General features: G+C 42.1%; 1 protein-coding gene across 1 annotated transcript in view; it reads right to left on the reverse strand.

The window, feature by feature from the left end:
• Nucleotides 1-12,354, reverse strand: part of LOC135744103 (tripartite motif-containing protein 16-like protein) — a 34,899-nt gene extending 22,545 nt beyond the window's left edge. The window contains exons 1-2 of the mRNA XM_065262076.2: nt 11,696-12,354; nt 11,371-11,466 (exon numbers count right to left, since the gene is read on the reverse strand). Coding sequence (XP_065118148.1) covers nt 11,371-11,466; nt 11,696-12,286 — 687 coding nt within the window. The 5' untranslated portion in view covers nt 12,287-12,354. The remainder of the gene's footprint in view (nt 1-11,370; nt 11,467-11,695) is intronic.
• Between the last annotated feature and the right edge of the window lie 2,826 nt (nt 12,355-15,180).

Below are 15,180 nucleotides of genomic sequence, written 5' to 3' on the forward strand. Positions count from 1 at the left end.
CTGCCCATCAGTTATGTGTATGTAAGGGTATTTCTGTGGACAATTTATGCTAACAGCTGTTTATAACTCTCTTACAGGTCTGCATCCCTCTCATCAGTACAAAACTATGAAGTGGAAAAACATATTCACACTTTTTGGACATAAAGTTATATGGTAACATGAGCCACATGAAGTTTACTGCTCTGTTGTGTATCAGTTTCTTAGTTTATACAAGTTTTTGAATAGGGTTTGTTTCCAAATAAACTGAAAATGTCCTACTGACTATCGTTTCTATTTTGATTATATTGTTAACTTCTTAATAAACCTGTGATGACTGGAGGTGAAAATCAGGAAGCAAATGCAGATTAAAGTGAACACAGTTTATTAACTCTTTCACCGCCAGCGTTTTTAAAAAAAGTTGCCAGCCAGCGCCAGCGTTTTTCATGATTTTCACCAAAGTTTAATGCCTTCCAGAAAATGTTCTTCTTTAAATATATAAACATACAATATACCAAATGAAAGAACAGACCCTCTGCTTTCAAACAAAAAAAAACCGTTTCATCCTACCTTTAGTGGTTCTTTTGCAATCAGCTTTTGAATATGGGTAGGTTTTTGCAAAAACACCATATTTTGAGCAAAAAGCAGAAATAATTCCATTTTTATGACGGACTTTTCATAGAGATCCCATCCAGAGCGATCTTTAAAACAGACACGGACATGCAGCAGCTTGGCATAGGGAAATACTTCCGGTTTTAAAAAGTTGCGGAAGGGCGCCACCTGGTGGATAATAGCGGTATTGCGGAAAGACGGAATATCTTGTCATTGGCGGGGAAGCGTTTTCTCTTAATTGACGAGAAATCTCGTCAATGGCGGGGAAAGAGTTAAGGAGATGACACAGATGATATGATGGGTAGTACAAGACAGGCTGCGGTGACTGTTCCTGGTGCTCGTGGGTGAATACAGAGTGTCGGATGAAACCGGATACACAAACAGGCAGAACTCCACGCGAAGACGAGACCACAGGAACACACGAAGACGACAAGACTGGTAAGACACGTAGCATAATCATCTGGCAGTGAGAGGAGAGAATGAGTGAGTATATATGCCGTCTGGGTAACTACCGCCAGCTGGAGTAAAGCAATCACGCACACCTGCTCTACTCCAAGTGCGACGGCACCTCTGGACGAAAGCGTGCGCGGAGGGGACCGCGACCTCGGATTCCAGACTGGGAAATAAAGGGGGTTGGTACCCTAAGCTACACTTAAACGGAGATAGGCCCGTGGCTGACATTGGTAATGAATTGTGCGTGTACTCCACCATAGAGAGTTGTTGGCTCCAGGAGGAAGGATTTTTGGAAGCCAAACATCGCAACACTCTTTCCACGTCCTGATTGGCTCGTTCGGTTTGACCATTGGTTTGAGGATGAAACCCCGAAGACAGACTAACCGTAGCCCCTAGCAACCTGCAGAACTCTCGCCAAAATTTAGATATAAATTGAGGACCTCTATCGAAGACCACGTCTGTCGGGAGGCCATGTAACTGGAATACGTGGTCTACGATAACGACCGCTGTCTCCTTGGCAGAAGGCAATTTGGGCAAGGGAATAAAATGAGCCGCCTTCGAGAATCGGTCCACTACGGTTAAAATCACCGTATTGCCCTGGGAGGGTGGGAGGGCGGTAATAAAATCGAGCGAAATATGGGACCAGGGTCTCGAAAGGACAGGCAGCGGTCTAAGTAATCCGTCAGGAGGACGATTAGACGACTTAACCACAGCACAAACTCTGATCTCAGTCCCTCTGGCACAAATAAGCGGTTCGGTGGGCAACGGGCCGGGGGCGTTAACCCTTCTAAGGCTTTGGTTACCTTCGATTCAATCTCCCATGAGAGCGCGGAGATGAATAGAGTCTCCAGTAAAATGGGCTCGGGAGAGGAAACACGATCGGAACGCTCAAAAATGCGGGACAAAGCATCAGGTTTGGTGTTTATAGAACCTGGACGGTAGGACAATGTGAAATCGAAACGACCGAAAAATAAAGCCCACCGAGCCTGCCTAGAGTTCAAACGTTTAGCAGATTTAATGTATTCTAAGTTCTTGTGATCAGTGTAAACTATGAAGGGCACACCCGACCCCTCAAGCCAATGACGCCATTCTTCCAGTGCTAGTTTAACAGCCAACAACTCCCGATTACCAATGTCATAATTACGTTCAGCAGGCGATAAACGATGGGAGTAAAACGCGCAGGGATGCACCTTTCCGTCTGAAGATGTGCGTTGGGATAACACGGCTCCTACCCCCACATCTGACGCATCGACCTCCACTATGAACTGGCGTTTACAATCAGGGGCCACGAGAATCGGGGCTGAAACGAAGCAGCCTTTCAGTTTGGCAAATGCAGTCTGTGCTGCATCCGACCACCTGAACGCCGTACTAGGGGAGGTCAAGGCGGTCAGAGGTGCGGCTAGTTGGCTGAAATTGCGAATAAAATGCCGGTAAAAATTGGCGAACCCCAGAAATCTCTGCAGGGCCTTGCGAGACTCTGGGGATGGCCAATCAACCACAGCCTTAACCTTCTCCGGATCCATACGGACACCCTCAGTCGAAATGATGTGCCCTAGAAAGGAAACAGACTGTGCATGAAATTCGCATTTCTCCGCCTTGACAAAAAGCCCATTCTCTAGCAACCTGAGAAGCACTCGTTGTACGTGTTGCACATGTTCCTGGAGAGACGTAGAAAAAATCAGTATGTCATCCAGGTAGACATACAGAAACTGGTCGACCATGTCTCGCAACACGTCGTTAACGAGTGCTTGGAAAACTGCTGGTGAATTAGATAATCCGAAAGGCATTACGCAGTACTCAAAATGGCCTCTAGGGGTGTTAAAAGCAGTTTTCCATTCATCCCCCTTCCTTATGCGGACCAAATTGTAAGCATTGCGTAAATCCAATTTTGTGAAGACGGAGGCTCCTTGCAACCTCTCGAAGGCTGAAGACATTAACGGCAAAGGATAAGTATTCTTTACCGTAATGTTATTCAACCCTCGGTAATCAATACAAGGACGCAAGGACCCATCCTTCTTACCAACAAAAAAGAACCCCGCCCCCGCTGGAGATGAGGAAGGGCGGATGAACCCCGTTGCCAGAGAATCAGAAATGTATTTCTCCATGGCCTCCATCTCAGGAACAGAAAGAGAGTAAAGTTTGCCTTTAGGCGGAGACGTACCTGGCAGTAACTCTATGGCACAGTCATAGGGACGGTGTGGAGGTAGAGAAGCGGCTCGGGACTTACTGACCACTCCCTTCAGGTCATGGTACTCAGCGGGCACGTTAGTTAAGTCCATCGTCTCCTCCTGAAACACAGACGCAGAGACAGGTACACAAGCAGAGACAAGACAAGACTTATGACAAGCTTCACTCCAACCGGTGATAGTACCCAACTTCCAGTTGACAGACGGGTTGTGTTTAAGCAGCCAAGGATGTCCAAGTACAATGGGAGCCAGAGGGGAAACCGTGACAAAAAACTGCTAAGACTCAGAATGGTTGCCAGAAATACAGATGGTGACAGGGTCCGTGATGTGAGTGATGACAGATAATTCACTTCCATTGAGTGCGAAGGGTGATATGGGTTTGGAAAGAGTTGAAAACGGAACCTTGAGCTTACGTGCAAAGTGATGGTCGATTAAATTCCCCTTGGCTCCCGAGTCCAGTAGTACGTCACAGGTGAGATGTGTATTACGCCACCGCAGCTTCGCCGGGAGGAGGGTAGATGTTAAAGGGGTCTTTGCCGAAGAGATCCCGCCCGAAAGTAACCCCAGATTTACTCCCGGGCGCTGCCTTTAACCGGACACCGATGGAGTAGGTGTCCGGCCTCCCCGCAATAAAGGCAAAGCCCCAGTGATCGGCGACGAATCCTCTCCTCCCGGGAAAGCCGAGCTCGACCCACCTGCATGGGCTCTGAATCGGACAGGGAAGAACCGGCCGCAGTCTCTCTCGACGGGGGCGATCTCTCCAGAACGGCGTGAGACAAAACTTCATTGTCGTAAGCTGGAATAGTTCTCAATCGAATGTCAGCTCGGATGGCAGCATCAATCAGACCATTAAGAGAGGCTGGAACCTCCCCATGTTGAAGCTCACGTTGAATGCGGCCGGTTAACCCATGCAGGAAAATATCCCACTGCGCCTCTTCATTCCAGTGCGTATCCACAGCAAGTGTGCGAAAATCAATGGCATAATCAGAGACAGAACGGTTACCCTGTCGCAGATCGGCCAACTTCTTGGCTGCGTCTCTTCCTACTGCGGATCGGTCGAACACTTTCCTCATCATCGCAGAGAGAGCCTCGAAGTCTTGGGTACACGGATCGTGGTTTTCCCACACCGCTGTTCCCCAACGCGCCGCCTTTCCTGTCAGCAGAGACAGCACGAATCCCACCTTGCTCTCCTCTGAAGTGTAGGTCTGGGGCTGGAGAAAGAAATGGAGAGAGCATTGTGATAGAAATGGTCCACAGCACTCGGGATCACCTGCATATTTCTCGGCGTGGATAATTTCGGCTCCTGGCGGGAAACGCTCGCTGGTGGTGTGGGAGGAACAGACGCTGTGGGTGGTGCAGTGGGTAGCTGCAGCTGTTGGATCGCCTGGGTGAGCTCGGACACTTTTTCTGTCATGTCCTTCATCGCCCGGCTCAGTTCCTCAATCCAGTTATCCTGGGTGGTGAAACGGTGTATGGCTGGAGTGATAAACTCTTCGAACCGAGCCGGGGATCCTTTACCTGCTGCTTCCATGGTGGCCAGATGATTCTGTGATGACTGGAGGTGAAAATCAGGAAGCAAATGCAGATTAAAGTGAACACAGTTTATTAAGGAGATGACACAGATGATATGATGGGTAGTACAAGACAGACAAAGGCTGCGGTGACTGTTCCTGGTGCTCGTGGGTGAATACAGAGTGTCGGATGAAACCGGATACACAAACAGGCAGAACTCCACGCGAAGACGAGACCACAGGAACACACGAAGACGACAAGACTGGTAAGACACGTAGCATAATCATCTGGCAGTGAGAGGAGAGAATGAGTGAGTATATATGCCGTCTGGGTAACTACCGCCAGCTGGAGTAAAGCAATCACGCACACCTGCACTCACTCAGATCGTTAGTGATCAGACACGCGCACACACACACTTCAGTCATACAGACAAACACAACACAGAAAGTCACGATGAACTTATCCTACCGTGACAAAACCTCAAACAAACATGTATACATTTTTCCTCACATTCTTCACTGTAGTTCATTCTCACATTCCTGCCTCATTATGCAGCTCATTATGCAAGTCTTTTGTTGCTCAGCTGTCAATAAATCCTTCTTGCATACGGCCCCTCTAAACAAAAAGTGTCTTACAATTTCTAAATCAATATATTGGTTTATTTGAATCAGTAGGCAGAATGATTTTCACATCATTTTAAAGAAAAAACTCTAGACTACTAGATTCTGTTTAGGAAAGTCTTGTTAAAACATGTTTAGTATGTGTTTTGTGGACTTATATCAGTGACTTAAAAATGTTGCTTTTTTAAAAACCATGCATAAACATTATTCTCTCAAAAATACAAACATGTACATACATGTAGCTCATATAATATTTTAGCCCAGTTTGTGCTGAACACAGTGTTATGAGACACTTGCCATTATTATGTTTTAAAGCAACTGAAAAAAAGACTAAATGTAAGAGCATGTCACAAAATCTGACAGTGTCCCAAAATGGTTGGACCCCAGAGGGTTAAAGATATTTAGTACTGGGTCTGACACTACAGGGAATACTGCTTTAGGTAGTTTTTTGGGAAACGGGGTCTAATATACAGGACAATGATTTGGATGATGTTACTAATTTAGAGAGCTCTTCTGTTGTAGTAGCTTTAAATGACTCAAGATGTTTGTATGGTAATCTAGTATAAAATGAACTAATGGGTAGAGTGGTGGCTCCTTGCATAGCTTCAATGTTTTCCCTAATAACCATAATTTTGTTAGTAAAGAAGTTCATGAAGTCGTTACTATTGTGTTGGAGTTTACTATTGTGTTGGAGTTTACTATTGGTTTCTGTATGTTTTTTGTTTCTAGTCAGTTTTGCAGATTTTTTTTAATAAGCGTACTGAGATCTGGCGGTTTTTATAGCCTGTCTGTAGTGTAGAACACTCTCTTTCCATGCTGAACGTGTTAGGGCGTTGGTTTGATTGGTTGCTTTGTTTCTGTGTTTTCATTGTCTGTGTTTGTTTTACAGCTCTGCTCATGCGTGTCTGTCATTTAGGTTCTTCATCTTCGTGATTTCTTACACCTGCGTCAACGCACCTTTTAATTATTTACCCCTCGTTTGGTTGCTATATTAGTGCCCTTAGCCTTTTGTTCTCTGCGAGTTCGTCATTGTATGTGCCTTGCCATATCTCCTGTCTTGTCTAGTCGATCTAGTTCCCAGTATAGTGATAACTCTAGTTATCCGTTTATTTTGTTATTTTATTCACTTCAAAGTCTAGTTATTATTCAGTTCAAGTTTATTTCTTTAGTTATTTTTCCGTATTTTACCTGTGCTCTCTGCTGTCACCATCCGCCAGGTTACCCACTGCTCTGCCATCTCTGAGTGGTTGTCATCTCACTCTCCGCTGCAGCTTCGGCTGTTGTGCTGCCAGAGGCGCTGTCCAGCGTACCCACGCAGGGTCTGTAGCCGCGGTCCGGCTCGTCCGGTTAAATTCTCCGTGGAAGTTATATTATTCACCCTGTCATCGCGCAGTGGATTACTCACCCTGACATCGTTCAGTGGATCTGTCACCCTGTCTCCAAGCAGTGGGTTTCTCACTTGGCCTTCGCTCATTGGTACTCTCACCCTGTCTACGCACAGCGGAAAACCTCACCCTGTCAACCCACAGCGGATCTTTCTCTCTCTTATTCATTTCCCATATTATTCACCCAAGCTCAGCCTTGTGGACACTGACTGTATTTAATAAATTAATTTTCTGCAATTGGATCCTGTCTCAGTCTCCCTCTCTAAGTCCCGCCAGAACGCTATACCTCTAACTTTGTGCTTCAGTAGTTTGGTTCCATTTTTCTAGTTACTTTTTAAAGGGCTGCAGTATGATGGTCAAACCATGGAGCTGGCGTTTTGTCTTTGATTCTCTTTTTTTGAATGGGAGCAACGGCATCCAGCGTGCTAGAACAAACGTTGTTCAGGTTTTCTATTACAATATCCAGATCTTCACGGTTATCTGCTACATGTTTCATTTGGGACAGGTCTGGAAGAGTGCTAATAAAGCTAAAGTACCATGTATGAGACAAGGCAATGGTCTGAAACTGCATCGCTCTGGGGTGATTTTCGATGTGATTAATATCAAGTACGAATGATAGAATTAAGTCTAATGTGTGTTTACGGGTATGTGTGGGCCCCGACACATTTTGTTTAATACAGAGAGAATTAAGAACATCCATAAACGCTAGTCCTAATGCATCTTTTGGGTTATCAACGTGAATATTAAAGTCACCAACAATAAGAGCTTTATCTGCAGTGACTGTAAGCTCAGATAGGAAGTCTGCTATTTCTTTAAGAAAATCTGTGTGGTGGCCCGGAGGTCTATAGATTGTAGCTAAGTCAAACGAGAGATGTTTGTTGTTACGATCATTTATTTCCATTTTTAACAACATTATTTTGAATGAATTAAATTTTTGTACAGATTTATGGTTTACTTTAAATATTTTACTTTAAATATTTAAAGATGAATTTTAACATTTGAGTTTCATCTGTTAATGTATTGTTTTCTAATTTTATGTTAATAAGATTTGTACAAGATGAGGGTAAACGGTGCTCTGTATTTGTTTGTTCAAGGAACAGACACAGTCGAAATGTGTTGATACTCTGGTAAAATAGACTCTTCGTGCTGGGATATACACTCACCAGCCACTTTATTAGGTACACCTGTCCAACTGTGCGTTAATGCAAATTTCTAATCAGCTAATCACATGGCAGCAACTCAAAGCATTTAGTCAAGTAGACATGGTCAAGACGATCTGCTGCAATTCAAACCGAGCATCAGAATGGGGAAGAAAGGTGATTTAAGTGACTTTGAAAGTGGCATGGTTGTTGGTGGAGACGGGCTGGTCTGAGTATTTCAGAAACTGCTGATCTACTGGGATTTTCACACACAACCATCTCAAGGGTTTACAGAAAATGGTCAGAAAAAGAGAAAATATCAAGTGAGTTGCAGTTCTGTGGACGCAATTGCCATGTTGATGCCAAAGGTCAGAGGAGAATGGCCAGCCTGGTTCGAGCAGATAGAAAGGCAACAGTATCTCAAATAACCACTCGTTACAACCAAGATATACAGAAGAGCATCTCTGAACGCACAACACGCACCAGTGATGCGCGGGTCAATGTATAAACAACCCGCACCCGACCGACGTTTTCATCTAACCCGCCCGCAACTTGGAACGCAAAGAAAAAAAATATATATCTTATACCTGACCCGCTTCCTGGCCCGCATTTATTAAAGTACTAATTTGTTTTATAATTGCAGGGTCCGGGACTTCTAAGGTTTTTACTGTTCCGGTACCTATTTGCGCGGATCCCCCACCTCACGTATAAAAACAACAAAACACATAATATACTATATAGCCTATATTAAAATTAAAATATATAAAAAATATATTATGAACATTTTTAAGTTGCACATCGTTTATAGTTTTCTTAAGTGGGATTCGGATGTGAAAAGCGCTGCATAATGTATGCGCCTTTAGTCTTACCATTAAAACTTAACTAAATTAAAAAATAAGAGGTGATGTATAGCTTTAGTCTACATAAATGCTTATTGCTTTAATGTTGAGAGTTCCTTTTTCAGCTTTTCTTGCTGTTATGTTTATAATAGTTCATTGTTCAGAGATCATATTGATGATCTTATAGTCCATTTAAAAATTTTCTTACAAACTGACTCTATTCGTCAGAAAAACACCATTTAATGGTGTTCTCTGTGCGTGTCCTCCGTCAAAGTAGCTTATTAAAATTAATATGAAGTTGATTTTTAAAAGTCGTAAGCACACTGCAAATCAAACGTGCTGCTACATTATGCTCTAAATGCGCGTGTAAATTTAATTTCTGGGCACTGCCAGGCTGATTTTTTTGAAAAGTAAGTGATATAGGCTACTCACTGCATGTTTTGGCATTCGGTGGCATATGCATCATTGAGATGCACGGTGTTGCTTTTAATGTTCTTTTTAATTTATATTCACAAAACCTAACAACAAAACATTGATTATAATTACGAGACATATTATTTGAAACGAAATTCGTTTTAAAGTAGCAAACAAAACTTAAATTAAACTCGTAATAAGCTATATAAATTGAAACAAAACAACATTACAACAATATTTAAACCCAACAATACTCAAACATTAACATAAAACAGACATTAGGATACATGTTAAAATAATCTGTAGTTTGTTGGTAGATGTTTATTGGACAAAACCTCCGTTGCAAACCTCCATTTACCAGAATAAATCATTTTTACTTTGAAATTGATGTGTTGTCACATTAAAATCAGCTGTTCGTTTAGGTTCCGTCTACGTTTATTTACACTGCAGCACAACCCCGGAGTTCTCAAACATAAACATTGTCTGCAGCGTTTACAAATGACTCTGTTTATTAGTGATGAGCGAGTCACCCGAAACTCGGATCATTTAACCCGATCCCTAAAATGACTCGAGAACCATGAGTCCTTAGTGACCATTAACCCGAGTCAGTTGAGTCCTCTCAGATTTTGCATTAAAAATGAGAAATTGTATCAAACACAAAGGGCTTCAAATGTTTACAACAGAATTACAACAAATAACTCTACATAAGCTGCCATAGGTTCTATAACTTGCAACAACGAGTTAATTTACATCACCAAATGTCGACTGGGGGTACCGAGTGAACCAAAAGCTGCTATTCCGGATCATTATTTCTTGCAGCTCCGAGTCCGAGTACAAAGGGATGCGTGCGCGCGACAATGAGTTGGTCGGCGGCTCGGGGATTCACACAGAGAGTGACTCAACTCATGGAGCTTGAATCCTGGGCTAGGAGAAACAAGCCTTGCTCGTGTTGTTAACCCACTGACTCATGTAGGCTAATCTGTTGAAATATTTGACTGGCACAATGTTTTGGGTAGAAGCTGCAAATGTTTAACATTTTTAAATACGAGGACTGCTGCAGCAGTGCTGCTGGAAAGATCCGCCACCGACGGACGTACACGGCTCCTCTTGTTGACTGAGTCACTCAGAGTGACGTGAGTGGTTCACTCACAGGACCCGTGCAGGAGCGGGCGAGCGGCTCTGTCTGGGACTCACTCACAAGATTAACCGAAGCCTATCGTGGATCTTTTAAGTCAATCTGAAACAGGACATGTTCCTCTCACGTTCTAGTCAACCAAGCCTGACATCTTCTAAATGTGGTGTTGATATATTTGTCGTTATGAAATGAAACTAAACACACCAAACTTTTACAATTATGTTATTGATAATGTTACCACAGGCATGCATGTTTTTACGACTTCCTCAGGTCACATAAGCCCTTTTTTGTGAGCAGAGGAGTCATAAACTCGTAGCTGCACGCGTGATCCGAGTTGCTTGGTTGGCATTAGTATGACTTAGCGATTGGAATTGGGAGATTTTGACCAAGTGACTCAAGTGACTCGAGTGACTCGCACAACCCGGATCATATTAGTGAGTGACTCAGAATAACCCGAATCCTTAAAAAGATCCGGGTTGACCATCAATACTGTTTATAAGGGTCGAAAACGGTGGAGTAATCTAACTGAAAGCCGCAAACGTGGCAAAAGTAATGCATAAAGGTAAATGCATAAATGTAAACATAGCATACTCCGTGTAAATCTTTGGCCGTTTTCAGCACCATTTTTTGAGCATTCCGAGAACTAACCCCTCTTGCTCTAATGGGCCTTTTGCGTTCTGGCACCTTTTGTTTTAAAAATTAAGCACTGGTTAATTGGCATCTTTATTTCAAACGACCCGACCGACCGACCGACCGTGTCATAAAGCGCAAATCATCTCAGACTGGTTTCTTGAACATGACAACAATGAGTTCACTGTACTCAAATGGCCTCCACAGTCACCAGATCTCAACCCAATAGAGCATCTTTGGGATGTGGTGGAACGGGAGCTTCGTGCCCTGGATGTGCAGCCGACAAAACTGCAGCATCTGCGAGATGTTATCATGTCAATATGGACCAAAATCTCTGAGGAATGTTTCCAGTATCTTGTTGAATCGGTGCCGTGAAGGATTAAGGCAGTTCTGAAGGCAAAAGGGGGTCCAACCCGGTACTACAGATCTGAAACAGCAGACAGCAGTTGTTCTTCTGATCAAAACTCACCTTATGAGTCTCCACAGCATCTCTCAGCTCCTGAAGCTTCTTCTGACTCTCCTGGATTCTCTGATGGTATTTTCTTTGTGTCTCCTTCAGTTCTTTCTGTTGGATGTGGAAATAACAATTAAACAGATTAAATGTAGAGAAAAGTTACAAGTTAAACTCTGCAATTCCAGCCCTGGGCGATACCGTAGGTCCAAAATGATATCTTCACAATGTCCTTAACTTTATAAATCAAAGGAACATGTGTTACATTAAGATATAAAGATCTTAAGTTATGTAGCTTTGGTGTCATAATAATGAAACATTTATCACAGATCAAATCTCTTACCTGTTTCTCAGTCCTCTCTGCTGCAGCTGGTATAGTATCATGATTTTTGTGCTTCCCCACCATACACAGATAACATATACAGAGCTGATCAGTTTTACAGTAAATCTCTAAAAGTTTCTCATGTTGAGGGCAGATCATCTGCTGAAGTCGTCTAGTGGCGTCTATCACTTTGTGTCTCTTTACTGAGTAAAGTTCTTCATGAAGTTTAAAATGAGTTTGACAGTAAGAGTTCAGACACACCAGACAGGACTTGACAGCTTTGTGTTTTCTCTCAGTACAGACGTCACACTCCACATCTCCAGCTTCAGCATAACAGTGATCAGGACGAGCAGCTTGTAGTTTTTTCTTCTTTAGCATCCCCACCACTTCAGCCAGCATGGTGTTTTTATATAAAACAGGTCTTGTATTGAAGGTCTGTCTGCACTGAGGGCAGCTGTAGTTTCTCTTCTGATCATCTTGATCCCAGCAGTTTGTAATACAGCTTATACAGTAACTGTGTCCACATGGAATGATCACTGGATGCTTCAGTAAATCCAGACAGATTGAACAGATGAACTGATCCTGAACCACTGAAATACTCGCTTCTGCCATTTTACCGTATTTACTTACAAACAATAAAACTAAACACACAACAGCCCAACAGTTTCAGTTTCTCTGAACTCAAGAATTTCCTGGTTGTGTTTATGAAACGTGTGCAAACAGGTGTGTCAGTCATATAATAAACAAGTCCACTAGATGGCAGTCTCATACAGAAAGTCACAGTTTGAAAAACTGTATGAAAAGGAGCATGATCATTTCTAGTCAGTGGCAGGTATATTTAGCAATCGTCTGCATAAAAATGATAAGAGATACCATGTCTTTTAAAAATCACACTGAGAGGGAGAAAATATAAGGCAAAAAGAATGGGCCCAAGAATTGATCCCTGGGGGACTCCACAATTTAAAGGAGCTGTAAGGGTGGATTCACTACAGTGGTTCAGTCTGTAGGAATGCCAAAATGACTGAGAAATGTTAACAGCAAGATATTATAAAACTGTATATTTCTGGTCAATTATCACCCTTCTGCAACCTATACCAACGACGGAAATAAGTGCAGTTATAATAGCAAAATATGTGGGAGAGCATTGCTAGAATATAAATATATTGAATTGCAATATGTAGCGTTTAAGTATTAACACTAAATCAAAACTACACAACAGATTTGTAAATGAAAAGGTTTAATAACAGCACTGACTTATTAAAATGGTTACACTATAAATGCATGAAATGGTACTTAATACAAACAATTAACTGTTTCCAATGTATGTGAGATATTAACTGATAAGATAAAGAACAGAGAAAGAAAGAAAGTTTAGAAGAAAGAGAATGACCATTAAGAACTGGAATCTAGGCCTAATGGCCTAAACCCAAGAACTCAGGTAAAGAAGAAAAGCAGAGGGCAGAAAGCAAAAGGCAAATGTCAAAAGGCAAAAGCCCTGAGTTCATGAAAACCAAGACCTTTATTCTCTATCCCTTGACCATGTGACTAAACCTAACATGATACATTCAAACTGACCAATCAGAAGAGCACACCTTTAACTCCCACTGTATTGAACAAACAGCTGTAACAATAGTCTTTGTAAGCACAGGAATGCAGATGGTACAGTAGGGATATGGGGGTTGTGACAAGTTGTGACGAAGTAATAAATTCCTATATTTTTTATATTACAAATCTCTATATTTTCAATCCTACAGAGCAGTGGACGAAGTGGAGTCCCCCAGTCTAACAGTAAAACATCTCCCAGACAGGTATGACCTGAACCACTCTAACGCTGTTCCCCTGACACGCACACAATTTTCCAAATGAGATAAAAGTATTATGTGGTCAACTATGTCAAAAGCAGCCGTCAGGTCTAAAAGTACTAAAACAGCAGAATCACCCGTATCAGTTATTAAAAATAAATCATAAAAAATCCTTTAAAAGTGCAGACTCAGTGCTATGGAAGGTTCTGTAACCTGACTGGAAAGTGTCAAGAATGCAATTTGCATCTAAAAAAGGCTGTAACTGTGCAAATACACTCTTCTCTAAAATCTTTGACAGGAATGGTAATTTAGAAAGTGGCCGATAATTTGATAAAGTTGTAGGGTCAAGACCACTTTTTTTAATCAAAGGTTCAACAACAGCTTTTTTACAAAAAGATGGCACAGTACCAGAGGACAAACTGCCATTAATAATTTCTCTGACATAGGGGCCAATAGTCAACCAAACCTCTTTAAAAAAGCGAGGAGGAACTGTATCAGTGGGAGAAGAGGAGGATTTAGTGTATTGACAATTTCTGTAAGGAATGACGATGACACAGGCTTAAACTGATTAAAAATATTGGAGCATTGTGTCATTATAGGAAGTCATTTCTTTCTTTATTTCTTTATAAAGCACTTTCACACAACGGTTAGGTTAAGACAAAGTGCTGTACATTATAACAAGAAAACAGCATTAATAAAACACAGTCACAATAAAAAAAATAACAAGCAGTAATATAACAAGACATAAGACAGTTACATGAAACAACATTAAAAGTCTTACACCATTAGATGTTTTTTGAGTCTGCATTTAAAACTGGTAAGGAGGATGCAGCTTTAATAGACACAGGGAGCTTATTCCACAAAGTAGGGCCAGAGATCGCAAATGCTCGATCGTCTCTGCGACTGAGTCTGGTTCTCTGGACTGAAAGGAGACCGAGATCAGCAGACTTCCGATGTTTGTTTGGCCTATGAACACTAATTAGCTCAGAAAGGTACGATGGTGCTTGGTTGTGAAGGGCTTTATAAACAAAAATAATGATTTTATAACTAATTCGTGAAATAATTGGTAGCCAATTTAAAGAGATTAATATTGGAGAAATGTGATCAAATTTACGTCTACCTGACAATACTCTTGCGGCTGCATTCTGTACCATCTGGAGGCGCATTAAAGATGACTGACTGATGCCATAATACGGAGAATTACAGTAATCTAATCGTGTGAGAACAAACAAATGAATAACCTGTTCAAATTGTTTTTTTTTTTTTGATAACAGAGTTTTAAGTTTGGAAATGCGCCTTAGATGGTAGAAACAGGATTTCACAACTACACTGATTTGTTTATCAAAGTCAAGGTTTTTATCAATGTAGACACTCAAATTCTTTAATTCTTTAATTGTGGGGCGAATAGCCTTCATTTGGGCTACAATTTCCAAAACATCAGTACAGGTGGAAGTAAAAGCTTCCATGAGTTTTTCCGTGTCTAAAGAAGAGGCTTGGCTTATTTGAGCTTGCGCTGACGTGAACAAAGAGGAGAAATCAGCGGCAGCGGAAGGCTTAATAAAACGGCCAAAATGCACGGGAATGGGCCGTTTTGTATAATAGTTTACATTAAAATCAAACATGACAGGACAATGCAGTGCCGGCCTGAGCCTCTTGGGGGCCCTAAGCAGAATGTGTTTGGGGGCCCCCCTCCCACCACGCGGA

The sequence above is a fragment of the Paramisgurnus dabryanus genome, chromosome 6 (assembly GCF_030506205.2).
Source record: "Paramisgurnus dabryanus chromosome 6, PD_genome_1.1, whole genome shotgun sequence".
Taxonomy (NCBI): domain Eukaryota; kingdom Metazoa; phylum Chordata; class Actinopteri; order Cypriniformes; family Cobitidae; genus Paramisgurnus; species Paramisgurnus dabryanus.